Here is a 27,114-nt window from a genome sequence, read left to right as displayed (position 1 = left end):
TGGGAGCAAGTAGACAGGTCATCTGTTTGTACATTGTCTGCAAACACGGGGTGAAACCGGCCGCATACATTTTTTTTTTGAAAATCTGTCGAATATCCGAATATCAAATATCAAACTAACTTCACCTCGGTTGACTACTGACTGGTTGCTCTAAGAAACAGGCTACGTTTGCCGGATTTTTCTCATGCCCTTGAAAATGCCTAGCCTATTAGGCTGGACTTAATGTAGCCTGCGGTTGACTGCAACACTGTCAGTAGTTTCTAGAAGTTACCACTTCCCAACGCATGGGAAATCTGGATAATGCTGCATCACATGCTACATTCAGGCTAAACTACAGACATGAGCTCAGCAGCCTTATGTCCTCATTAAGGTCCACATAGCTTACAATGCATCCATCCACACCCAGCGATAGACTAGGCTACTCGTTTAAAATATACTTTTAATACACTTTATCTTAGGCTAATATTAACTATTTGTGCTGTAAATGTGTGAAAGCATATAGGCACCCATTCCCTTTAATTCTAAGCTACTCAAAAAACGTAGTTCCCTGATACCACTTCACTACCAACTTTCACCAGAAGATGACGCAGTAGCCTAGCCTGGCGAGCCAGACCCACATTAAAATGTAGGGTCTGGACACTCACCGTTCGCAGTGCTCAGTCTGAGGGAAGGGATAATCTGTTGTCTTTCAAATTCCCTCTGCACGCAATAGAACGCAATAGGATATTTGTTTTCAAGTAGCAGGGAATTCAAGCCAAACCGTTGCAACTCTGCCATCAATCATTATGTTAAGCCCACCAAACGACTCTATACACGATTTCAATGCCTGATTAAGTTTCGATTTCTGGAGCTCACAAGCCAACGGAGAGTTGCTAGACTAGCCCTTGCTGCCGCTAGGGGCGCGTCTAGATTTCTAGTCTAGCAGTAGCCTATCCACAGCTAGTAAATCACAGATCACTGAATATAGCCCATTTTGTGTAGGCTACATTCACACTAAAGAATACGGGAGGGACCGACGGACAGGCAGACAGACAGACAGATAGACCTAGATTTTACTATTTCTCTGAAATAGCGCAGTAAATAAAAAGTAGGCTAACTGCGCCACAGCATTCAATCACCAAATCAAACTTTGGTTTTGAGTAACACAAATGAAAATCCCACGGACAAAAATTATGGTAACCTCAATGGTTGGCTTATTAACCTTGTGTTGTGTAGCACACTTTATAAAGGCAATAATTACCAACAAGCAATTTCTGTAGCTAAGTAGCTCTGAGACTTCTGCATCAACATGACCCACTCTCTCACAGGGTTGATGGGTGCCTTACTGCATGCATGCATCATCCCATCACACACTGCATGCAATCACTAATGTTTGATAATACTCTAGGCCTCTTCAGAATAGTCCAGTTTTTTCCCCCTTAGCCATTCTTGGTTGCTTGCAGTGTGTTTTGGGTTCATTATCCTGTTGGAAGACCTATTACCTGTGCCTGAGACAGAGCTTTCTAACACTGCACAGTATGTTTCGCACCAGATGTGCTTTGATGTGACTAGCCTAAAGGCTCCAACATGGGCTACACTTATGACATGATGTACACACATCCATTAATTTGACCATGTGTCAGTAATAAATGGATATGCAGCAATGTGTGTAGAAAGATTCTACAGTGCCCTTTGGTCTTCTGTGTCCATCTTTGAAATTGAGGGTGGGGGTCAAGCAACCCATGCATTTTAATTGGTTAAATGTTTGGACCATGGTTAGCCTACATTTTTGGACAGAGAAAGAAGTACCCATCACTGATCAATTAGTCTATTGGTTTACAATTTAGCATTGAGATGGCAAGCCTTTGACAAGGGGAGTCACACCCCATTGGCCTACCCAGAACCAGGCTTTGTGAAATAAACAATAAATTAGACATATAATTTCTTATGTGTCTTGCACCCACCAAGTCAAATTCCTTGTCTTTTCTTTTTCGTGTGGACTTGGCAATAAAATGATTCTGATTCATTTCACACGTTTTCCTTATTTATTAAACCTATAGGCTATAAGATAATTTATCCATGTCTGCAGACATCTGACAGATAGGCCCTACACGCACGCACGCACACACACACACCACCACCACAACAACAAACGTGTGTGAGGACTTGGCAGGTCAGGGTCTAGTTTAATTTATTTCCAAAGTTGAGACGCTTCATTCTGAAAAACCGTTGTCTTTTCTACAAACGATGAGCGCAAGACGAAAATTTCCGGTCTCGGAGGGCTGCCCCCCCCCCCCCCCCCCCCTCCACACACACACACACACACACACACACACACACACACACACTCTACTCGTAGCCTGTACCCTACCGACCCGTCGCTGGTCAACTTTTTAGAGGTTGGAACAAACAGCTGAGCTTCATCGAAGGCTGCTTTATGTTAGCCTAAGTCATTTTTAACCAAGAGGACTTTAACGCGGACATACCCTGGTGAAGAGAATCTCGATCCGGTTAAGCTTATGAAACAGACAGGGGAGAGAGCTTTGAAGTCTTTCACTCCGTAGCCTACCATCAGCAGCACCTAAAGGTGTTTAGCGTACGAGGAAAGGAGCGCAATCTACCTGATGGCCGAAGCTAGATGTGAGGAGGAAGAAGAATTGAAAGATGCCAGTGTTCTATGCAATCGAAATCAAGCAACAGGTAAAAAAAAATATTGCTATTGTTGTTGCTGGATATACAAACACCTTGTGGGAGGATTTGGAGAATTGTCTTAAGATTAACTATAAATCACTAAAGTCATTATCTACCTATTAGCCTATTATAGACCTCGGTTTTTGTGAGACCTACCCGAGACACCCTCTCCCACGTTAGGCTAATAGCCAACAATGTTTTGAGACACAAATGATTCTCATTTGGTATCATAGGCTACTTTTCCATTAAAGCAAGGCCTACTGAATCCTGTCTGAAATCACAATGTTATTAAGAAGCAAGTATAGGCTATCCTGTTGCAGCATTTTTATAAATTCTATTCATTCTATTGACCACACTTATAATTTGATGGAAGTGATTGGCCTCTCTAATAGGCTACTTTGTACAATTCTTACTCAATAACAACCGAGAAAGGTTAAATTCCTGTAGTCCTTCTTGAAGCAGGGCAGAAAGGAGAGAGCCTTTTGGCTTTGTCTGCTTGGCTGTCATGACTACATTTTTCAAAGCCTACTAACTTTTAGTCAAAAACCTTTGCCATGTGGTCCTGCTGCTGTGAAAAGACCCATGCAGGACTACAAACAGGAAATCAAGTTGATGCCATATAGGATACTCAGATGGGGTTCATGGAAACCAAACAGGAATGTCCAGACACTGTTGCAACTTTTTCAAAGTGTGGGTTTCATTTTGTCTCAAAGCCACTTGACTGGGTTTTACAGGACTTTGAGTACCTTTTACAGTACTCCCTACATGTATTCCAAGCACATCAATGAGCAGTTTTATATTCCATGACAAACCTATGAAACATTTGAATATGGCCATACCTCTGATCCTGTCATGTGTTCGTCAAAATAGAATAAGTTGGAAGCTTTATACACATTATAACTAATCTACTGTTACACATGCAGGGTATGAATTTATATGAAAACGGTGTAACTACCATATTAAATAAGAATGAAGCTTTGTTTGTTATTATACCCTTGGATACTACTCCTGAAAGTAGCATATTATAGGCTAGTAGTTCAAATGTTCTCACCACACACTGTTTGTGCCCTTATATTCACACCTGTTTTTCCGGCACAGTTGTTGAACATTCCCCCCCGCCCAGGCCATGGGGTCTGACTCGCCCAGGTTGTTTGTTCAGCTATGGCCTGTCCACAGCTGCTTTAAAAGCCAAGCCTGGTTGGTGTGTCTGCCAGCAGGTGGGACTCAGGCTGGGACTGAAAGAGCTAGTGAAAGTTGTATGCACCATGCAGTTATCGTGTGCAGCTGGTGCATACCTATGTCAGCATTTCAAATCCTGTTCCGATGTTGTTCAGTCAGCAAATAGTGTTGTTTTCAGAAGTTAATGACATAGTAGACCCACACAGAGATAACAAACACTCTATAATTAGATATGTGTCATAATGACCTCATGGCATCAAGTGTGCCTTCACTCACACACATGGAACATGTGGAAAAAAACAGAAAGTTGATTGGAAATATGCAGGTATTCAAAGAAGGTATGAAAAGAAGTGAATTTTAATGTTGGATCGAAAAGGTGAAGTCATGTGAGCAGTTTGATATTCAGGGGTCAGGGGGGCAAGTTGAGCCACCACCTTTACCTTGGAAACTTTACACAAACACAAAAACACAACTTTACACAAAAAAGCAGTTTATAGATCACAAAAGGGATTTATCGCAGTTTAACATATTTATATCAGATATGTTGATGAGCGGGCATTAAGTGAATATAGCAAAAGTGTGTGTGTGTGAGGGGGAGTGGGGAAATTGAGCCACGTCAAAGTATACTGATTAGGTTCAACATGTTATTACAAGTGTCGGCTAACAATGGAGATGCACACTACTTCAGTAAAGAAACTGTAGAACACAAGTGGCATGCTGGTTTGATGCACTGATTTTCATCTTGGTCCCTGATGATATTTTGTAGGCTATGCCAAGGGCCCAGGTTTAAAAATACTGAATTTTCCCTTTCAAATGAGTTGAATGGAAACCAAGGTACTGATACATTTGGGTGCAATACCCATTGGTGTTTTGCAAACTGCCACTCTAGACCTTCCAAGTCCTTTCAATTGATGTAAGTAAAACAAACAACAAATAGAGTGAGTACAACCATTGTTGACCTACTTTTGACCTACTTTTTGATGGCATGAATAATAATAATCAATTGATCACACAACATTACATTACCTTTTGCAGTACTGTAGGGCCAGCTTCATTTCATGCTCTCTATCACACACCTTATCAGTGGCTTTCCTCAAAATAGTTTTATTTGGACCAATCATTGTTTTGGTGAAGACAGCAAAATATATTAATGGCCAGATATGCTATGTAATGGTTTCCCAGTGCTATACTGAGAAGACATAATCTTGGCACATATCAAATCAAAATTATAAGGCAAAATGAAGTGTGAATAGCCAACAGTTGGTGGCTGTAGTCTCCATGAGGACGACAGTATTCTGTCAGTATTGTTTCCAGATTTAAACAATCATTAAGCCTGTGTTTTCTTTATTGCTAACCTCTTGTACAATAGTTTGTGTAATCTTTAGCTCACACAGAAATTCTGTGTGAATTTCATTCATGTATGAACTGAAACTAGAACATACCTGGTAAAGATAAGCAAATGAGCTTTTCTTTTTCTCTTCCTGGTACCTTGTTAATGATCATGGTGTGCAGGTTTCCGGGGTGTGGCAAGAGAATAGAGAGGAGAGTCATACTTGAAATGGAATGCAGGGACTCTGGAGTATTTCTGTAAGACATGAGGTGGAATGTATAAAATCGTTTAAAGTAGTATATAGCCACATATCATGTGAGATACCTATGGCAAAAGGGTATAGCCACATATTATATTGTCCACTTATGGCATCAACCTATGGCAAAATGAAACTGTCAGTGCAATGTAGCCTACACTCATCCTGATAAGCTACATTCTTGTTGATGTAAATCAAATTGCTCTTGTCGCACACTGGCAGCTCGGAAGCCCCTCCCTTATAGGTAGCGTCACTGTTGCCAGTTGCTTACCTTTGTCCCCCTGCTGGTTCACACACTTCTCTCGCATGCAGAGAAATACGAACACAACACAAATCTCCAACAAAGGACATAAAGGGTGCGGGAAGTCTTGCTATTTGCCAGCCACATTTTAGTCAGGTAGGAGTATCTTTATTTATCTGTAAAGTAGTTTGTGTATATGTCTTTTGAAGTAAGAACCATGATGTAGCTAATCTATAAACAAGCTCAGCTGATTAGATAGCTGGAGTCAGGTGTTTTACTAATTGGTCATGAATACCCACAGATCTCTGATTTGGTATCAATTGCCTACACAATTCAGTTAATGAGCTTAAGTCAGATGTTGGATGATTGTTGTGAATCAACTACATACATGGAGATCATTCATTTTTATGTTTTCTGTCAAAACCTGGAAATGGCAGTATATTGAAACTTGGTGAGCTGAATAGTGTAGATAGAAAAGTCTCTGTTGTGTCTGAGTGGAGTGGAGTTGGGCCCAGAGACTGCTGAGGTAATTGATACAGCAGGTGTGGTGGAGGGCTGTAACAGGTGGACCCTGCAGCTGCAATCCTGAGTGTGTTGTAGTGGGCCTTCATTCATGGACACGCTGTGAGCAGCACATGCTTTCTATGACCAACTTTTATGATCACATGTTGTTTTGATTAATGATAGAGCAGCACTAGACTATTTTTTGGAAGAATATTTGAAAGAAGTGGTCTGACAACAACAATGCCAATATTCATCACCTCACATTCTCTACTGTTAACTGTTGTGTCAAAATAGAATTAAAAGTCAAATTGGAATCAGGTGGCAAAGAGAGAAGCCAGTTTGTTTTGAGCATCTGATTTAGTTTAGGTAATTGGTCCTACTGTGTTATTGTAGAAGGCATCATTCTCTTCCGTCTTAATAGAACTGGTTTCTCTGCATGTTTTACTGCACATCATAACAGACCTTTAGTTCTTCAAGCTCCATACCAGTGACTCATGACATTGACAAGTGGTCAACATATTTTTCTTGAATGGTGTATGTAGTACCTTTTTGGAGGCACTGGCAATAAGTCTGCTGCTTCATATCCTCGCATGTCAGAACATGTATGGGGATACCTACACAGTACATGATGTCTATGGCAGATATACTGTGAAGTCTGATGTGAGAATACTTTGGTGTCTGAAAGCAGAATGGAACTGCCCCAGCAGGTTCTGTTCTTTTTCTGCTCCAACACAATAAATAGAATGTCACTAGAGGTGTTTGTTGCCAAAATACCTTGTGCTGAGTCACTGACTTCAGTCTTCCTTTTTCTCCACAGATCGATCAGAAAGGAATAAGCCGGACCAAATTCAGCCAAGGTAGGAATGGTAGAGGGCTAGCAATGCTGCTTTTGCTGTTGTAAAACCAACTTCTATCATCGATTGATGATAGATTATGTTATTTTACTGATACTGTTGCAAAGGCCATAGTAAATTACAGCTTTCTGGCAACACAGCCTATGACAATATCTATGGGAAATGCTAGAAGATAAATATATCAATTTGTATTTGGGTAAATGAAGATCTTGAAAGTCTGGAAATTACTCCCCATTATGAGAATATGTTCTTAATAGTATTATTCTTAGCCCATTGCAATCCATTGTATACATATTTGTTGCTGACATAGATGGGCAAATTTATTTTTGCTTTAAACTTATTCCCAGTCAAGAGGTCTTACTCTCATTGTGGTGTTGTTATGGCATTTTGGCTGCCCAAAGCCACACCCTCATCCTATATTATATTTCTCAAGCAATGTCCATGAATAAAACCTAGATTACAAGAGGATTACTTAAAAGAGTGAATTTATATTGGAATATACGTTGGGATTTTGATTCCCCAGGAATGTTTAGATTGCACAATATGAGATGATTATGTAATCATATAATTATAATGAATATTTGTTGTGTTTGTGACAAGAGAAGCAGCATGTTTATATCCATGCAACCAATCCATCCAAAGCATTGAAACCCTCTCAGGACAATACTTATGTGTGGCTCCCTTAAGGAGCCTTCTGAGGGTAATTAGCCTCTCACAAAGAAATTGATACATTTGTCCTCCAGCTTGCCGTCATACATAGAGCTGTGGACTCTCTCTCTCTTGATCAGTGGCAGACCCTCATAGTTATTATCTTTCTCTCTTGCATAGCAGCAGCTATTCTTCCTGGGGTCTATAATGATAATGTATCAGCCTGTCAGCTAGTAATTCTAGTTATCACATTGACTTCCAAAGATTAGAGGACAGCAGAGCAGGAGTCTGTGATGAGAGCAAAGCTGGTGTGTCTAGTTTGACTGGCATGGATGCTACATTAGCATTCCCATATTACAGGCTCTGCCAAGGGGCCCTCCCATAGAGCTACATGAGTTTCCTAATGAAAGTGGGATGCTTGATCACATGAATTGAAACTGCATCTTTCAACTGCAACTTTTCCTGTAAGATGGGACCTGAAAGCTGGAATTTGCTGTATGGGCAACTGCAATTGGCAAAGGCTCAACGCTAATGTCAGTGCTTGCCTCAGGTAGGTGAGTGCAGCCTCTAGATTGGTTCTGTCTGCAGCGGATATGGAACAGCTACTCAGCTGTATTGATCAGGCAGAAGTAGTAAATGACAGCCCGGGGAATCACATTTCTCTGCAGTGATTTATATCATGTTTGGCCAAGGTAGCAGTACTGCTATGCATTTTGTCTGTTTTGGATGGATTTGTTTGTGCAGAGAAAATTCCATTTGTGACTTTCACAGTCTTTGGGTAATTAGTGCCATCTGCTCAGCATAGTGTAGCTTCCTCAACTGGGCTGTCCCTGGAGCAGAAGACAACACCACACCACAAATTCAGAAGATGGGCAGTAGCCCCTGCTTTTTTTTTTATCAGTTAAAGCATCTTCTAACATTGTGCTCCTCCAGCTCAAGACCACTGGCTTCCATACGAGCTGCCTTCAAAAGGAGTAAGTACAGTACTTTAAAAACATGAATTGTCTGTCCAGACTGTTTGGCTGCAAGTATAATGAGAATGTTTGACTTCATGCCATACCTATGCTGTATGCACATAGTGTGTGTTTTAGGCAACACCTTCAGTCTTTTCCCAAGTCAATTAAAATCATTTCTTTTGTTGTTGAAGCTTCGGGGAGAACACCTTCCCAGAGTGACCACACGAGAGACAGAAGGTTTGTTGTACAGCAGCTAAACATCCACATAAGGCAACAAGAAGCACTATCCCCCATATAACCTCTGATTACAGCTACAGCATTTGCTATGATATTATCTCCTTTGTCTGATGATTTGCCACACAAATGCATCTGTTGAATCAACCTTTATAGTATGTGGACACAAACCAAGAAATAGATTTGTTGGACACAAACCACCGACAATAGATGGTTGTGAGTGTTGGTATTATGTGCTATACCGATTGAGTAAAGTAGCTAATAAATAGAATACCATTCTGGGCTTGTCAAGCAACACATCACATCCATTTGTCCACAAAGGTGGTGGTGTCCTTACACTAAATAAAACTAGAATGGACCCAACGTGGTGCCAATAAAGTTGTCCCAATATGGTGGTGCTAACACTGTGTCTTGTTATTCATAGTTTGCTACCGTTATGCTGCTTTCATTTCAGATGCAATTGATGCATGGGGTCCATTCCAGAAGTAGTTGATCTGCTCAATAAAAAAGATAGACCACTTGAAATAACTGATAATTGAAAACTGATAAAGATAGGAATTCTCTCCTTCACGTGTAAGAATAAGCTGTGTCCTGTAAACTGATTAAAGTGCAGGCTGTCATAATCTTGATTAGACTTGTAAGGCTCTGTGCTTGGTTGCAGGCGGCCAGAGATAACCATTGTGTCAGCGGAGCCTCTGGCCTCTACTTCCTGGTTCCCAGGGGCCTCTGCCCTGCCCTCCCCACAGCCTGTCTGGGGGGCCAGTATCCCAGTGGCTGCCAAGGTTGGAGTGTACTTATTACATAAACTTGAACACTGCTGGAAAGGGTGTGTGTTTGCTTGTAACATTCCGTATCGTCGGCCTGTGTTTGTTTCTCCTCCTTAATAGCAGTGTGTGTGAACCCAGCTTATGTGTGGTGCAGTGTTGCTGAAGTGCCTTTTTTATGTGCTGCCATGCCACAGTATGGCCTACTAACTCGCAGTAAACTGACCTTGGGAAATATTTCAAACTGTTCAGCAGAGTTCAGCAATGACAATAGGCAGAGCACCTAAGATACAGGAGGAATTTGCAGTCACTTTAGAGATAGGGGCACGAGTGCTTGTCTTTTTAATGTAGAAAAACAATGTAGGACTTGGTTTACTTTAAATTAGACTTTGTTGTTTAGAAGTTTCTTGGAAATGGTGTGACTGTAAAGAAATGTAAGTCTTACTCGTCTGAATCGCTGGAGTTTGCGTGTAGCGTGGCATTGAATTAGCAAGATGTTTTTGCCCATTGATTAAATTAAAATTAGTTTGTTTGCATTGCATAGTGCATAGCGTGTCATACAGATTAGAGCCTTTTCACTTTATTCCACAATTTGAGTTTGAATGCAAGCCTAGTCTTGTTGATTCAGCACTGTTTCTGTGGCCTTTTTCTCAGCATAGCATATGAGGTCATTGCTAAGCTGGCCAATTCATGAGTCACCGTCCCCATGGCTGGTTCCTGGGCAGAGTAGCCTAGACCTTTAGAGTGTTTGTGAAACTCTCCCTATGCTTACTTCCTTTTTGACGGAGTAGAAAAGGTTGTAGCTATACTTATTTTGTGTTTATACATGACAAAAAGAGATGAGCTGGTTGATTGACATATAGATCAGAGTGTGTTAACTTGGCTTGCATATGTGCTTGCGTGTGAGTGAACTCCCCCTCTCTCATGCCTTAGCCCCCACCATCCTATGATCAGGTCATCAAGGAGAAAACCCAGGAGCAGGACGTCACACCAACACCACCCCCTCGTCGATCCCACACCACAACAATTGCCACACAGACAGACACTGTCGACACTGCGAATTCACCTGACCCAGAGTGCACAACCCCTTCACAGTCCAGCAGTTGTGAAGCACCTAAATGTAAGGCCCTAGAGAGTTATTTTTTTAATGCAGTGGCAGACATTTCAGTTCTGAGGTGAACAATTGTCTTATATTGTTGTTTCAGTGAAAAGGCCTCCCAAACCTCCACGACCATCGTTTTCTGTGAAGCCAAATCCAGCGCCAAGGGAGAGCCCACTCCTAATAGCTGAACCTGCTCTCAATCAGAGAGAAACAAAGAGCACACACACAGAGGATATTGCTAGTGCTAATGCTCTGCTAATCAATGCTATTTACCTAAACACCACTGACTACCCAAATCGCTCTCCAGCAGCATGCACGGCATCTGGTTTGGAATTGGAGCCCTCTGAGCTTCGTAGCATTTCTGACAACATTGTCCCTGACGTGTCCAATCCTGACCCCTCATCACCCTCTGACTCGTCCCGGATACAGGCACCTCGGCCCGTTCCACGCCCTCGCACAAGACCCAGCAAACCTGTCCGCACAGAGGTCAAGGTTCAAACTCTAGTCCGCATAAAGGACAATGGAGATGCCCTTCAGGTGATCTCCGACAGTAGCAGAGACTCTCCTCCTAACCCCTATCTCAAAGAGCTGTTGGAGGTCTTCAATTCGGACGCCGTCGCTGACCTCAGTGACTCTGGAGGCTCCAACCGTGAACTAAGTGACGAGAGTGGAGACGACTCTTCCGACATGAGTATTCGCACTAAAATCCAGGCCTTTGAGGGCCAGGTCGGCACAAATGACCATGTCGGTACTCCTGTGCCTGTTCCAAAGCCCCGCAACCAACAATCCAAGCCCCCTATGCTGGCACCTAAACCAGCATTAGTTCCACGACCCTCAGTTAAGAGACAGATAGATGAGAACCACAATGAAAGTGGAAATGAGGTGGCCAATCTTGCCTCCAAATTGGTTCCTGCCCCAGTCCCACGCCCTGTGCCTCCTAAGAAGCCCTCTATTGACCAGAGGGACGACCCCACGGTGGTCACACCAAAGGCTGCCCTCCTGCCCCCACCACGCCCTCCTCTGCAGAATAAACCTAACAGCTTTCCGCCTAAGGAGACACCCATGACTAAAGCTCCCCCACCTGTTCTGAGAAAGCCCTCCCGAGAGCTGCTGAACCACAACAACCATAACTCCACCAGCCTCTCGTCAGCACCCAGTGGTGCCACAGAATGGCCCAACCTTTGGTCCTCAAGGGTTTACTCGGGTCAGAGCAAACAGGAGAATGAAATTGCGGATTCTCCTGCACCAGGTTAGTCAGCTTTTAAGCAATAGTGCTGGCAAAACTAGTGCTGACTGAACACTAGCACACTGAACATTATGTGTGTCCCACTCAACATTAAGTCTTCCACTCAAATGTGCTAAAAGCTGAAATGTGTCTCTCTCATACTGTTTCTGCTCTTACTATCTAGCTAGTGTATGGACACAGTCATTGGTAACTCCATTATTCCTACAGCTCCAACTCCCCCCAAACCAGTCAGAGGAGTAGAGGGCTCCTTTAACCGTGGAGGGGTCATGCGCAAGCCCACCATGATTCGGGTTCCAAGTACATCTGGCAAGTGTGAGTTCCTTGTGTGTGTGTGAGTACTGTTAAAATACTGTAGTTCTGTATTTCTTTTTTTGGTCTGGGAACATGCATTGCCTTTTTCCTGTGGATGTCTATCTGTGTTTATTAATTGGTGGTAATGTGATGTGGTAATTAATTGCCACTATATGTTGTGGTAATAGACAAACATGGGCTGTATTTAATATTATTTTATGTTCGTCAGTGGCGGACGATTCCCAGGATGCCCCCCCACCCCTTCCTGTTCAGATGCCTATAGGAGGACCTCCACCACCCAGCCAAAAAAATAGCTTCAGATCACAGGTAACTCACTGTTTCAATACTCAATACAGATCACAGGTAACTCACTTTTTCAATACTCAATACAGATCACAGGTAACTCACATACTCACATTCTCAATACTCAGCTATCCACAGGTCAAATTGCACACAAGCCTTTCCATATGTGTAAAAAATGTTTGCACAGTTCTTGGACATTTTTAGATTATGAGCACAATATGAGTATAGTTAGAATTAAGTTGAATCACTGTTTTTCTGTGGACATGGTATTCTGTCTCTGCTGATTCACTCTGAATAGGTGCTCCAATAAACTCCAACAGTGTAGTTTTGATGATCACCAAAAAGCCTACAGTACACTTAAACCCAATTCCCAGGCAACAGAAGTGAGCCAAACATATACTGCATGAAGAAACTGTTTTTCTTCTTTGTCAAAGGTCATTTAGACACTATCCTTTTTCCTTTTGTTAATGAAGCCACTCAACCGCACCCTCCATGAGGTAAAGAACGGAAAGGCCAAGTTGGAATTCCCCCTCTGAAATCCAATCTCTTCCTCAAACTTTATCTGTCACCCGGAAACTCAAACTCTATTTGTCTATGCAGCAGCTAAAAGACTGCGCATAAAAAGTAGTGTAGTGTTGTAGAAGTGTATTAAATGTAGTAATTTACTGAAATGTTGTCTACGTTATTGTTTAGTTCAGAGCAAGAAGTGTTGAATGTCTTGCACTGTGTTTCACTGCCTATGAATCACCACAGTAAATTAGCCATGTCTGCAGGTAGCTAGTCTGAACTTGAGTGAATGTTTCACTGTAAGTGCTGTCCCTCCAGGAATGTTGTTGTCATGCTGACCTCATGTTGAGCTAAAGACTGTTGCCATAAGAAATCCTGCTAACAGACTAACAGGCCTGTCTTTCACCTGCCCACTGCCGGAATCTCACAAAGGCAGCTTTGTGTCTCCATGTAAACAATGACTCTGGCCAGCTGATGGCTGACTGTGGGGAACTGTCACAGGATTGGTTGTCATGGTTGCATATCTGCTGAGTATGGAGTCGCTGTGTGACCTCGGGCGGCCATGTAAGGCCCAGTGGCTTGATGGTTGTGAATGCACATTCCTGAACACTCAGGCTGTATTATGTAATTCTCTTTCATGGCCTGCATGGGCTGTTACTGCATATGAAAGAGTTTTCAAATATTTATGTACTAAAAATAATTGTTAAGCCTTTATGTGCAGGAAAAAGAAAAAATGTGTAGTTCTTTCATAACCTGTGTATAGTTATGTGCAATTAGTTGTCTTGCTTTTTATTGCAGGATTTTGGCAGTGGGTCATCTCCTGAGCCCTTACTCCCTCCAAGGTGTGTCTTTAGTATTTCAATTAGTAAAATGTGTGTTAGTTCCTTGTGACATTTTTTTATGAATTTGACATCTTCCTCATATGTACCTCTTAGGCCAGCTAGTGTCAAGGTACTGCCACCTCGTCCCCCTCCAGCTAAAGCTAGCCCAGACAGACCCCCTCCTCCCAGAAAAGAGGCTTTTCAGCCTCCTGCCTCAGTCTCCTCAGTGGCCAAAGGGGCGTCTGCCAACCAAGGTCAATATCAAGAGCGTAGGTCATCCAAAACACCTAAAAGAGGACCTGTTCTACCCCCAAGACCTAAGCCAGGACACCCACTCTATAATAATTATACAGTAAGTATTTTGTGTTCATAAAGTACCCTGACAAACTTGAGAATGTGAGTCTGGTACTGCAGCTTTGGGACGTGATTATGGGGTGTGTTTCAAACCAAACAGGAACAAAATGCTTCTGCACACAGTTGGATAGACCTAACCAATCAGAGCAACAAAATATGTGAATCCTGTAGGGAAATCAACAGACGTGATTGTGAAATCTAAGTGTCTAGCTTCTCTAGCGACAGCCTTTTTATTGTAAACAAAATCAACCGAAGCACGCTCAGGTGACGAATGACTGTTGCTCATCTGTCCATCATTGTATAAAGCCCGCCCAGACGATTTGATTGGTGTGCACAGTGTTCATATGTGCATAGTCATAAGGGCATTAATATGGGCAAGTCCAGACCGAATTTCCCGACCTCAAATTTTGTGGACTGGGTTAAATTCAGGCTTCCAGGCTACCGATGAGGGGGAGGCTTAAAGGAACCGTATGTAAGAAAAATATTTCAATTAATCATAAAATGGCCCTGATATGTCACTAGACATTAAGAAATCATGTTCATTCCAAATACTTATATCACTGACAACAGTAGTCCAGCCAGGATATTGCCATTTAAAAAGTGAAGTTGCAGCCCTCAAGTGTTGTTGATGTTGTGTTTTGTCAGGTCATGTTGTGTTTTGGCCTGATGCGCCACCCTCCACCTATCTAATAATCACAAAGTCAGTAGTGTTTCACCATCCGCGTTGGCAACCTCGAGTCAGGGGGGAGGGGGAGGGGATACACCGCTCTTCAGTATTTTGAAAGTGATTGCAGTACCAGTTTTGGCCACAATCTTACATATGGTTCCTTTAAGTAAATCAAGTATACTTTCCACAAAAAAAACATTTTTTTGGACAAATGTCCAGCTGTTCGCACTGGTAAATATATCTTTCATTGTGTAGTGCCCTGTGAAGATATGCATACAATCCTATAGCCATATAATCTTATTCAATGTACTTACTAGTACATTGTACTGTACTTACTTACTATTAAAACATCTATAATGATTTTTGTGCCATCACCATCTTTTGGAACATAGTTGCTTATGGTTTTGATTCATTCTATTTTTGTCTTTCTCTTATTCAGCTTGAGATCCCTCATGCCATTGCCGAGTTTGACTGCAACGGAACTAAACCAGGAGAGCTCTCCTTTCAGGTACTGTACATGTTGTGATGAACAACACTCCCTGTGTTATCTTGTATGGATATGTTCAACCAAATGCATATTTCCTGTGTGTTGTAGAAAAATGAAGTCCTGGTGTTGCTGGATCAGATAGACAGCAAAACCTTTGAGTGTCAGGCTGGAGCTGTTAGTGGGCGAGTGGAGAAATCCTACATGAAGATCATCACTCCGCTCTCTGCTCACTCCCTGGAAGAAGCTCCACAGGTGGGAATTCCCAATGATCTCTCCCACTCCCTTCTGCATCCTGTCATGTCTGTGTTTTACATTTATGTTGCGAAGAAAAACTTGGTCGCCGCTAGGGTTGCAAAATTCCGTGGGAATTAACGGGAATATATGGGGAATTAACAGGAATAAACGGGAATTAATGGGAATAAACAGGGAATTTTTAATATGGGAAGTTAGTCTATAACAGGGAACTTAAATGTAGTGGACAAAACCCCATCTTGCAGCATAATATTAGTTAAAACAACCTGATTTAATGCAATTTCAGTCAAATTTCTACCCTGCACATATGTCAATCACATGCACACAGCAATTGGCATAGGCTGCTAGACATCTATGGTGCGTTCATATGCATGGGGAAAAAAATGTTCCAACCAATCGGATTTTGTTGTTGAGTGGTGTAGTGTATCTTGGGCAGTTCAGTGTTGCTAGTTTAGCACACTAGTAAACCATAGGCAGAGAATGGGATTCCCGCTAGCATACAAATCATATTGCTTATTACGAAACAAAATGTTAATGTTTGTATATGAAACAGTTTGTATGAATTACCCAAAATTTCATGTTAATTTCCATAATTAATTTCCATAATTTCCTTTAATTCCATGAAAGTTTTTCAATTTGGAATATTTCCAAAATTCCCCAGTTTAACTTCCCATGGTAAGTTTCCGGAAATTTACCGGAAATGTTCCGCCCCTTTGCAACCCTAGTCGTCGCACACTGGTGTTCGGCTGACAGGCCGAAACGTTGGAATTAAATAAAAGAATTAAGAGAGAGTGTGCGGCGACTAATTTTTCTTCGTTTATTTTCCCTTGCCAGCACCTCGGAGGGTGTGCATTCTTTTTCGATATTTATTTATTTATGTTGCACCATGTCAATTTGCATATTAAGTAAGACAATAAAGTACATCTCTAAGATCTAAATGGCAGCGGCAGATTTCTCTCAGCAACTCTGTGATCTTGCAAAAAGTGGTTAAAGGGATATTCCACCATTTGGGGAAATACTCGTTTTCCACCTCCCCTTGAGTTAACCAATTGAGTTTTACCTTTCCCCAGTTCATCCAGCCATTTTCTGAGTCTGACAGTAACACTTTTAGCTCCAGCTCATTGAATCAGATTAGACCGTTAGCTTATAGGAGAGATGATTTGGAGGTAAAAGTGCTACTGTCAGACTCAGAGAATGGCTGGATGAACTGGGAAAAGGTAAAACTCAATTGTTAACTCAAGGGGAGGTGGAAAACGAGTGTATTTCCCCAAATGGTGGAATATCTCTTTAAGATCTGCATCTGTTTCTGGTTCGTTTCAGAATACCCAGCCAGAACCCTCAGGAAATGGTGGAATGCAGGTCCAGGCTCTCCATGACTTTATCCCAGGTGAACCTGAATGACACCAGTTCTACTCATCAGCTGTTCATGCTTTGTTGACTTTCATTCAGTGGCTTTGATTCAGTGGCTTTTTCATGTTACCTAAAGCTTTCTGGTTTCCTCTGTGTTTGGTAGAGGGCCCAGGAGAGCTGCACCTGAGGGCAGGTGATGTGGTGGGTCAAGTAGAGCAGCTGGACGATGAATGGTATCTGGGAACTCTCAGAGGAGTCACAGGCTTCTTCCCTATCAGCTATGTTAAACTGATGGTGAGATCATCAAAAGTAAATATTATCTAATAAATGTGTATTCAGTTTTTTTACTGATGAATCCAATCCTCAGTGATATAGTTGTCAAGGTCTCTCTCTCTCTCTCTCTCTCTCTCTCTCTCTCTCAGCCCATCTCTCAGTCTGCTGTACCGTCAACCCATGCCAAGACCTTGCCAGAAGCACCTAGCAGGTGAGTCTTTTTCTTGAATGGTAAAATGTGATCTGTCATTAATTTTGGTGTCTTACCACAGGGGCTCCACAATCAAAATAACTCTGCATTTGGTCTAGCCTAGTAAGCACGCAGACCTTCTCAATTGGAATTGAGAGTGGGTCTGGACAAGGTTAATTGACTTACGACTCCCAGCAGGGGTGAAACTAGCAGTGAAATTAAACTTAAATTGTGCATTAAACTTGTACCAAATTGTTTCAGAAGTGCAGCAATTTTTTAAACAAAAGATTTAAATGCAGTTGTTTACTCAATTCCAAAAAAATACACGTCAATGCCGGATTAGCGATTGTATTTGCGTGGCCATGTTTTAGGGACATTGGAAATGGGCTTCAATGGCCTCTGGCCAGACAGGCCTGCAGAGCAAATCCCTAATTTGCCAAAGGTTCATATGAGTATTCTCAGGCTACATCTGGTCCATATTGTATTAAGGGAATATGCGCAGTAATATGCGCAGTATGTATGTAATTGTTGTGGTTGTATTTGTAGTGGACCCCGAGGCGTGGCACGATTTGCCTTTGAAGCAGAGCACAGTGACGAGCTAATGTTTTGTGAAGGAGATGTGATCCAGCTGCATGAGTACATTGGGCAGGATTGGGCACGGGGTAAACTGGGCACCTGTGTGGGCATCTTCCCTCTGAACTACGTGGAGATCATAGAAGACCTACCAGCTCAAACGGCATCAGATGCTGGCCAGACCAAGATAGCCCTGCCTGGTAAAGCTGTTCTCACTCACACACACACACACACACACACACTCACACTCATATTTTTGTGCAGTGTTGGATTTGGAACTGTGTTGGATTCAAACACACACACACATTCATATTTTTGTGCAGTGTTGAACTAGCCGTGATCATTGGTAAATGAGTCAAGTAGCACTGGAACCTCTCCCTTTGTGTGGAATGAGAGGAATGTATGAGTCTGTTGGTGTGTGCCTCCAGCTGCCCCATGCAGCAGCACTGATTTCTAATGCACCAGGGCTCGGCCCCGCTGCAGCTCAGTCAAATGAGTGGATAAGTACAATTAGTCCAGTCAACTCTAGTCCAGCTGAGCATATGGATAATGATTTTTATACATGTGAATAGGAATTTTAATAGGCTTTTTAATTAGCTGCTTCCCTAAAGCCAGTACACTCTTATCCAGACATAATGTACATCAGTATGGACATTTGAGAAAGTACTCTAAAGCAGCTCACTCTGATTTTGCTGGTTCATCTTACAGGTATGGTGTCCTCTCCTAGCATGTCCTCAAACCCAAATCAGGTAACCCCCTCTCTCATTGTTATGTTGACATTTTCTAAAAAAGACTGAAACTGAAACTCTGAAAATGTTCATGGGCATATCCAGGGTTCCCACGGGTTATGGAATTTCTGGAAATCATGGCATTTTGGAAAGTCTATTCCAGACATGGAAAGTCAGGGAATTTGATCATTTTTGGGGCAGTCATGGAATATCAGGAAATTTTGTTGTAGCAGTTTAAAATGTACTTGCCAAATATAATACATTAATTCAAATATTTCCATGCCGAATTGGATTATGTCTGGTTATTAGCTTTACTGCTTGCTTGAGTAGCCCAATTGATTTATTCAATGCCCATTTATTTCATTTAATTTACCGCTCTAAAGAAGCAAAAGATTCTTGAATACTGCACGTCTGCTCTAAAATCATTGGTCGGTATACTGTACAATTAATATTATCTAGTCGTGGAAATTCGGGTTTTTTGTCAGGGAAAGTCAGGGGAAAAGTCATGGAATTTTACATTTGAGTTAGAGTGGGAACCCTGTATATCATGAGTACTGATGACCCTGAGAACTGGTAAGAAGATTAGTTTGCACTTGGATAAACTCTCTCCCGGTGTCCTTTTGTGTCTACGTCTTGATGTGCCTGTCTGTCTGTTCATGCCTATGTCATGATGTGCCTGTCTGTCTGTTCATGCCCTGGTGTGTCTGTGTGTCTCCACAGGCTGAGTGGGCGGAGGCTTTATATGACTTCACCGCTGAGACAGATGATGATCTTCCCTTCCAGCAGGGAGATCGTATCCTGGTAACGGCACATATGGATGAGGAATGGTGCAGTGGACGTGTCCACGGCAGAGAGGGCGTCTTCCCTAAATCGTTTGTCCAATTCAGCTGAGTCAGTAGCTTAGGTAAACACACATATGGACAGAAAACAGCTGGTCAGATGATGTGCTGCACTAAGTGCTCTCTTACGTGCCCCATCATGCATTGAAGTGTCGGTCATCATGGTCTATACAAACAACAAGCCAACTCATACCAGTGACCAGAACAATTTTTGTTTGACTCCTCCCTCTCCCCCATCCCCTCTCACTCTGGGGCAGGTGGAGAGCCAACACCTTGTGCCTGTGTCAGTGACATCAGCTTCAGCATGGTCTTGGCCAACCCGTGCTGTTAGCACATTTCCCAGTCACTTTAGCCACTTTTTCCTCAACTTGATGCCCCTGGTCTATAAGGAAGGAATAAACTCCGCTATGGACCCATTACCTGGGTGAATAGAAAGGGATAAAGGCTTCAGCACGGATGGCAGTCCTAGTCTACTTTATTTACTGGAACAATAATAAATAATTCAAACTAGGAGTCCTCCTTGAGAAACAACTTGGCCCGACCTGATGGCAATGAAAGAAGTCAGTTGGTGTGGGTATGAAAGGCTTATTTTGCTTTCTGCTGTGCTGTATCTCCCTCCACATACAGTATTTCTCACTTCAAGCGGCGGATGAATCTGTCTATAATGTTTTAACGTATGTTCTTTTCTGTATTTTGTTTACAAATAATGTATTTATATGCATGTAAAGTCATTATAATGGGATACTGATGTCATATTACAGCACATGAATCTGTCATGATTAGTTTCTGTAGTAAGTGTTGAATAAACCTGAATAAACCTATTTTTTGGTTACCAGGGGCGTGAATGTGTCAACATACTGTAAATAGACCAAGCATTTTCACTTTCAGACAACACCGAAATATAAGTTTAGACTTGCTCCACCTTGTGGCAACAGATTGAACATTATGGAGTGGTTAGTTGTGATTTTCCTTGTGAATTCCCAGGGATTTTTCTCTCCATGACAACAGTAAATGAATAGCAGACCACTTTGGTGTTGCCTGTCAGAACCTGTTTTCCTCAGGATTCATTTTAAATGGTCAAAGGTGTGGACACGTCTTGGCTTTTGCATGAGCTGGATAGCCATTATGGAAGCACACTATTTGATTGTATGCTGCTCTATCAAGCTTGTTTTCTGCAAGCTGTAAGAAGTTGGTTATAGGACAGGAACAGACACGGCAGGGCAAGCCCTTTCAACATTTAACCAAACCACACTCCTATCTGTAATGCATTTAGATGAATGACATTTGTCCCACTACGAGTTATATTGGTAGTTAGAGATGTCTGCAATGACATTTGAACTAGTATAAATTGTATTTCAATAAATATACAACTTTATTATGTAAATCAAATGTTATTATACTAGTCAGAACAAATGCAGGATTTTATTTTCAGCCAGATTGCAGGATTCTGTCAGCCAATCAGAATGCAGTCTTTCAGCCCCTAACTAAGCAGGTGCACAGAACGAAAATCAGCAGTGAGGGTTGCTGAGTTTAGAAGTAAAACTGAGGCAGTTACCATCACCACCCAGGGGAAGCCTGTGGAGATTGCCAAGGAATACTTGGACACTATATTTGACAACCTGCTGAGGTTTTCCTCAGACACAGAGGAGATCCTCAGAAAATGTCAGCAGCAACTAAATCTGCTCAGAAAGTTAAGGCCGTTTGAGGTTAGTAAGAACATTCTCACAACACTTTATATGACAGTATCGACATAAGATCATGGCACATTAACCCTAACCCTAATCTTAATCCTACCCTAACTCTAACCCTAATCCTAATTTATGACAAAAACTGAATGTCACTATGTGCGTTATGTCAAACGTTTATGACTTGTTTATGACACGTTCATGACAGTGTCATGTCACTCATGTCGATACTGTCAAGTAAAGTGTAACCCAACATTGTTACTCTTTTATTGAAAGTGTCATGACATTCTTCTTCACCTGGTTTCACTCTATCAGCCTGCAAAACAGGAACAATCTTCTTTGAACTTTGTTCAAATCTATTAAAAAAATCTTTGGCTGCCTTGTAGGAGCTTTCTCCACCCTATGTGAATAACAGACTCTGAAAAAAACTGGCAGGATTTTACATCATATCCCGCTCGCTCCCCATGTTTGAGCGGCACCCTTCAGGAGTCATGACGCAAGCTTTGCTGCCCAGATTGCAGGACACAGTAAAGAGGGCCCTTGTCCCCAGGGCTGTCCAACTCCTCAACTCCCAACATCCCTGATCCTGCAACAGGCCACTCCGCTGCTCTAGAGAACTTTAATGGGTCTTTTATTTTAAAAATCAACTCTCCAATGCATTTTAGAACATAGTATAGTACAATATAAGGATTTCTTAACAGTATTGCATCTAGTATTTTATGTGTGTAATTTATTCTGTCTTATTGTCATATGTGAATGGCTGCTGTTACTCCACGTGCCCTTTTAAATTGTTCTATTAGGAGACACATCATGAAGTGATTTGAATTGAATCAAAGGTTTCCCTATGTTCCAACTATACTGTGACTACCAATTACTCTAGTAGGCTACCTCTTTGGGGGCAGACAACTGACATTGTGAAGTGGAGTCTGCAATTCTAGAAAGGATGGTTATATTTTAGCTCAGCAGTCACTGAAATTACATCCCTCCCTTCCATGCTGTGAGGAACGATTTGCTGAATTTGACAAAAACATCTTGGATCAGTATGAATCAACGGTACCAATAAGACCGCCTGCCTTATATCTGCTCAGAGCCAGGTGTCTCACTACGTGTTATGTGTACAGCAAGAGCCTGACAAACATCAAACAGCAGTGGAAGAGCGAGAACTAAAACAGGTTCACATACAAAATGAATTGTAAGCCTACACTCCAGAACAAAGATGTTTTCTAATAATCAGATTAGCAATTCATTCATTATTGGAACATATTTTTGGTATCATAGAAGTAAACCATAGTGAGTTTGGCAATTTGAATTCTGATTCTGATTCTAGCTTTGAATAAATGTTACTGGTTCTTATATCCAGCTACAAGTAGGCCTACTTTATTCTTGACAGCAAGGCTGCAATATTGACATGTCAACCACCTTAACTGCCCTGATGTGACTTCTGCTCTACTTCTCACTGATACGTTCAGGTTTGAAATCATGTGAAGATGATACACCTTCAACCTCTTGACATGGAGGCAGTGTAGACTGTAGCAGTCAAGATTTTGCTGTACTTCTGAATTTCCCATACGGACAATGACGCACCACACACACATTCACTACTCCTGCTTTCACATGGCTGCTGCTGTACATCACATTGAGGATTGTGCACATTCCATTGTGCTCCATACCATTGCAAAGCTGTAGTTTATTTACAGGGTTCCCACTCTCAGTGAAATGTAAAATTCCATGACTTTTCCAGACAAATTTTTTTTTATTTCCATAACCTACTTTATAATAAAGGGAATACGATTTCAGAACAGTCATGTAGCATTCAAGAATTGTTTACTTTTTTTAGAGCGAGAGATGAATAAATGGGTATTGAATGAACAAAGTTGGGCTAACCACAACTACAGTACTCAAGCAAGCAGTAAAGCTAATAACCAGATATACACCAATTCTGAATTCAAAATTCCCTGATATTCCATGACTTTGCCCACAAAACGATACAATTCCCTGACTTTCCATGTCTGGAATAGACTTTCTGAAATTCCATGACCCGTGGGAACCCTGTATTTATCATCAGATCCAAAAGGACTCCAATTCAGAACATTTGAACATTCAGTGGTTAACCAATCAGGACACCATGTAGAAAGCTAAGTATATTGAGCTTAGCAGCCGGCCATGGCCCTGGGATGCCTAGCAGAAAAGTTTAACAGATTAGTATCGACATACTGTGCTGAATCACATAATTGACTCCACATAACTCCACCGGGGTCTTATTTAGAAAGGGCATAATTTCAGATCTCATAAGCAGTAGTCTTTAACCAATGCTGTTAAGTTAAGGTCCATCACATCTGGGTCCCACATTAACAGTGAAGCAAATGAGCCTTACCATTGAAATTGAAATACTGAAACAACTTCCAATTCAAGATCCCCAACACTGAAAAAAGGAAAACCTAGACAACTTAAATTTACATTTTTTTATTCAACATCTGAGCTCAGACAGACTCCTGAACTGGGGGCTCATAGCCGTCGGCACGCTCCGTCTTGACTCCAGTGTCTCCTCCCTCGCCAGCGGGCTTGGCTGCTGCACTGCTGGTACCGCCTTCCCCATGCAGCTCCATCAGTTTGCCCACTACAAACAGAACAGATATCAGGACGACAGCCACATCAGAGCCTCTCCTCCCATCACAACTACCAGAGACCAGACCACATCACATATCAACCCTGACAAAGTGGGATATTCACACGGGACCCGTTAGAACACACAAGGGAACACCGGAAAACATCCTGACTAAAGGGGACTGGTTACTAAGGGACTGGAACTGCTTGTTCCCAGACGACCATTATCTACTATAGCGGAGTACCCTGTCTGGGCCATTAAAGATATAACAGACTGGTTGGTAAACATAATAGTTAATGATGCAGCACACCAAGGGGTGGGGTGTCTTGTCTTGTTGCAGTACTAAGTGTAAAACAAGTACTCAAAGTTTAACATAGGTGGAGATAAAAGGAGTAGAGGAGTTACAGGCTCAAAATTAAGATGCAGCAGAATATTTCAAGTTCACAGAGTGCCACATTGCTGCACAAAGTACTATATAATGAATGTGATCAACTGAAATCATTGAGGTCACTTACATTCAAACTTAGGTTTCTTCAGCATCTTCACCTTCCTGACAAATACATCATGGAGGGGGTAGATGGACTGGCATGCCTTCTCGATGTCCTTGCCAACACTGTCAGGGATCCTGAGACCAAACAGCAACCATACATTTGATAAGGGCAACCTTCTACATCCAAAACCAACAGACATGAAATCCTAAATCCAACAGCAATTTAAGATTCATGCCATATCAATCAGTATAGTTTGACAATACATAGCAGATATTACCAAGATGTGCCTTATATATTATTGCATTTCAGTCTGCCCAAAGATTTGCCGTTTTCATTACTTACAATTTGTTTACCACCTCCTTCAGGTCGTTGGTCTGCACCTCACGGGTCATAATCTCCATCATCTTCTTGCGGATCTGGCGAACCTGCTGGTGCTGAGCATAAGAGGTCTTCCTGATCTGGTTGGTACGCTTCTTGGTGAAGCCCACGCAAAATAGGCGCAGAAGATACCCATCGGTGGTCTTCACATCCACATGCGCCTCAATCATGGTCTGTCAAAGTACAAGTAGAATACAGTTTCAGATGTAGAGCAACCTTAAATATATTCAAGCATTTCAGGGTTAGTAACAAACACAACTTCTAGCATGATTCAGCCACTGCATAAAAAATGTCTAAAAAGGTTAATGGATACCCTTAACCCACCCAAAAGAATCCCTTAATTTAGGTTGTTTAGATATGGATAAAAACAAACTACCACATCTACTTGCACATTTCAAACCCACCCAAACTGAGATTGGACCCCAGTCTGCTCAAATACAACATGACTAACACAAGGTGGATTTACCTGCCACTTCTTGACCATAGAGCACATCTTGTCACGGGTCAGGTCCATGCCATGGAAGTTGGTGAGGCAGTTCTTGCCTTGCACGTCCTCAGTTATGAGCTTAAACTTGCGGAAAGCGACCTCGTCGTTCTGCAGGTCAGCGAGACTCACCTCGAAAACACGACCCTTCAGCCCATCAGAGGCAATTCCTATATTAAGAAAAAAGGTTACTAGAACACATCTACACTAAAGGAGATGGGTTACAACACATAACTAGGGAACATCAGATGATCTCATTGAAAAGTAATCAATGGCATTCATATGGGACCGAAACTGCTGTCATCACTTGTTCCCAAAGTGAAATGACCACCTAAAATGCAGTGAACAGTCATTCAACACACAAACTTCAAGAAGTACTTACTGGTTCCCTGAGTCCTGGTGACCAAAGTCTTGCCCAGGTTGCGGATGTTGAACATGGCTGGTGCCTTGACATCATACCAGTCCTTCTTGGAAAAAGGATCAACGCTGTAAGGGGAAAGACATTGCATAGTTTAAGTCTAAAACAATGCACTGTTATTGCTTCATCTATTGACAATTCCCATAAAACCTTCCTCCTGGTATAATGACCGCCACAAGCTAGCCAGTTGGCTAAGCAGAGGACTTCACACGTAGGACACCAGAGTTAAGTTATTAGCCGCTTTAACGTTTATACAAAAGTACATTTCATTCTGACGCAGCCAACTATGCTACCGTTACACGATTGCACATGGAAAGGAGCAATGACTTATCAGCCATTTTACTCTATGAAAGCCGGCAAATTAGCCATGCAAGAGCTAACATTAACATTGGCGCAGAGCTGCCAACATGCTTAATGGCAGAGTAACATTGTTGATAAACTTCTTCAGCTAGTTAATATGTCGACCAAAAGAATGCCAGAATGCCAGTAAAGCTTCCAAAGTAACTCGACTAAATAAAATGCCTCCAACGTTGTATACCATTATAATAAATTGCCGAAGAGAAACGACCAGGGAAACCCTTGCTCCGGATCCTACGCTAGCAGACTTGCTGGGTACGTCACCCAAGATAATCCTCTCAATATCGGCTTCATCCATCGCATTTTCAAACCACAATTTTCACAAGTATTCTTAAAAGACTGTATTTGCTCATTTAGGATGTATATTAAATAACTTACATCTTCTTCTTGGCACCTTTCTTGCCACCTTTGGTCAGTCTCTTATTCTTGCCGACTGCCATGTTGAACACAGGGAGTGAAAGAGGAGGAAGGACGGAAGTACCGCGAGACTTAAGCGGGGATTGAGAGTTGGAAAGTCTCGCGATATAAATACATGCTGCTGTTTTTGAACACTGCTACCATCGCGTGGTTGGTAATATAACATAACGCATCGAAGGTTTCAACTTTGATGCAACTTACAGATATAACATCCCAACCAATTCCACACTGGAATATTGCAGTTATTAATGAATTAATTAATGAATTAATTTAATTAATTAATGAATCTATTTTTTTTATCTAATTACCCCATTAGGAGGGAAAATTAGGCACATGCAAATCGTATGTCTCTACATTTAAGGATATATTGTTGCACATCATAGCATATTCTCTCAGCCTGGTTATCTCATCATCCCTGCGTTCAGTTCATTAATAGCGCAGTGGATTCCTTATGTACATATATGATTTTTAAAATATATTTTAACTAGCCGAATTTGGAATAGGCAGCATATTCAATAAAATGTTAGTGCTACACTAACTTAATTCTAATATCTAATTTCTAATATAATCACGCCTACGCTATAATCTAATAGAGCGTGATTTCTAATTTCTCCTTTCACCCCAATGAGAATAATGCAAGTAAATATTTTTCTCACAGTC

The 27,114-nt window shown here is 41.8% G+C and overlaps 2 protein-coding genes and 1 non-coding gene across 4 annotated transcripts; 1 reads left to right on the top strand and 2 right to left on the bottom strand.

Annotated features, from left to right (window-relative positions):
• Window positions 1-2,337: 2,337 nt before the first annotated feature.
• On the top strand, window positions 2,338-20,451 carry sh3d19 (SH3 domain containing 19). 2 transcript variants are annotated; one of them, XM_076294366.1, is made up of 19 exons: window positions 2,338-2,679; window positions 6,998-7,037; window positions 8,616-8,656; window positions 8,830-8,875; window positions 9,534-9,654; window positions 10,570-10,756; window positions 10,842-11,987; window positions 12,192-12,296; window positions 12,505-12,602; window positions 13,884-13,927; window positions 14,021-14,258; window positions 15,367-15,435; window positions 15,523-15,666; window positions 16,987-17,053; window positions 17,180-17,310; window positions 17,439-17,500; window positions 18,026-18,252; window positions 18,761-18,801; window positions 19,501-20,451. In XM_076294366.1, the coding sequence occupies exons 1-19, from the start codon at window positions 2,604-2,606 to the stop codon at window positions 19,669-19,671; spliced, it is 3,054 nt and encodes a 1,017-aa protein (XP_076150481.1). In that variant the 5' UTR covers window positions 2,338-2,603; the 3' UTR covers window positions 19,672-20,451. The 2 variants fall into 2 exon arrangements, with proteins under 2 accessions (XP_076150481.1, XP_076150480.1); XM_076294365.1 differs by having other exon boundaries at window positions 17,180-17,325.
• Window positions 20,452-23,751: 3,300 nt separating this feature from the next.
• On the bottom strand, window positions 23,752-26,529 carry rps3a (ribosomal protein S3A). The gene is made up of 6 exons (XM_076294364.1): window positions 26,416-26,529; window positions 25,645-25,748; window positions 25,245-25,432; window positions 24,743-24,951; window positions 24,425-24,534; window positions 23,752-23,921 (listed from the first exon to the last, which is right to left on the bottom strand). Exons 1-6 carry the CDS (start codon window positions 26,475-26,477, stop codon window positions 23,785-23,787), a joined length of 810 nt encoding a protein of 269 aa, XP_076150479.1. The 5' UTR covers window positions 26,478-26,529; the 3' UTR covers window positions 23,752-23,784.
• On the bottom strand, window positions 25,503-25,574 carry LOC143135764 (small nucleolar RNA SNORD73). Its single transcript, XR_012989196.1, has one exon. It is a non-coding gene; the product is annotated as a small nucleolar RNA SNORD73 (small nucleolar RNA).
• Window positions 26,530-27,114: the final 585 nt, after the last annotated feature.

This window comes from Alosa pseudoharengus, unplaced genomic scaffold, assembly GCF_046254945.1.
Source record: "Alosa pseudoharengus isolate Yale_2024_CS ecotype anadromous, Long Island Sound unplaced genomic scaffold, YU_APseudo_1.1 YU_APseudo_1.1_scf_2, whole genome shotgun sequence".
In the NCBI taxonomy this organism is placed as follows: domain Eukaryota; kingdom Metazoa; phylum Chordata; class Actinopteri; order Clupeiformes; family Clupeidae; genus Alosa; species Alosa pseudoharengus.
The sequence above is the reverse complement of the archived record's forward strand: the minus strand, read 5'-3'. Positions and strand labels throughout refer to the sequence as shown.

Excerpts from the sequence above, each read along its gene's own strand:
- sh3d19 (XM_076294365.1), top strand. The coding sequence starts at position 2,604 with ATGGCCGAAGCTAGATGTGAGGAGGAAGAAGAATTGAAAGATGCCAGT. Across the intron at positions 9,655-10,569 it reads GTATCCCAGTGGCTGCCAAG|CCCCCACCATCCTATGATCA; the intron begins GTTGGAGTGTAC and ends CTCATGCCTTAG. Across the intron at positions 17,054-17,179 it reads TCTCCATGACTTTATCCCAG|AGGGCCCAGGAGAGCTGCAC; the intron begins GTGAACCTGAAT and ends TGTGTTTGGTAG.
- rps3a (XM_076294364.1), bottom strand. The coding sequence starts at position 26,477 with ATGGCAGTCGGCAAGAATAAGAGACTGACCAAAGGTGGCAAGAAAGGT. Across the intron at positions 25,749-26,415 it reads AAAGGTGCCAAGAAGAAGAT|CGTTGATCCTTTTTCCAAGA; the intron begins GTAAGTTATTTA and ends TTCCCCTTACAG. Across the intron at positions 24,952-25,244 it reads CTATGGTCAAGAAGTGGCAG|ACCATGATTGAGGCGCATGT; the intron begins GTAAATCCACCT and ends GTACTTTGACAG.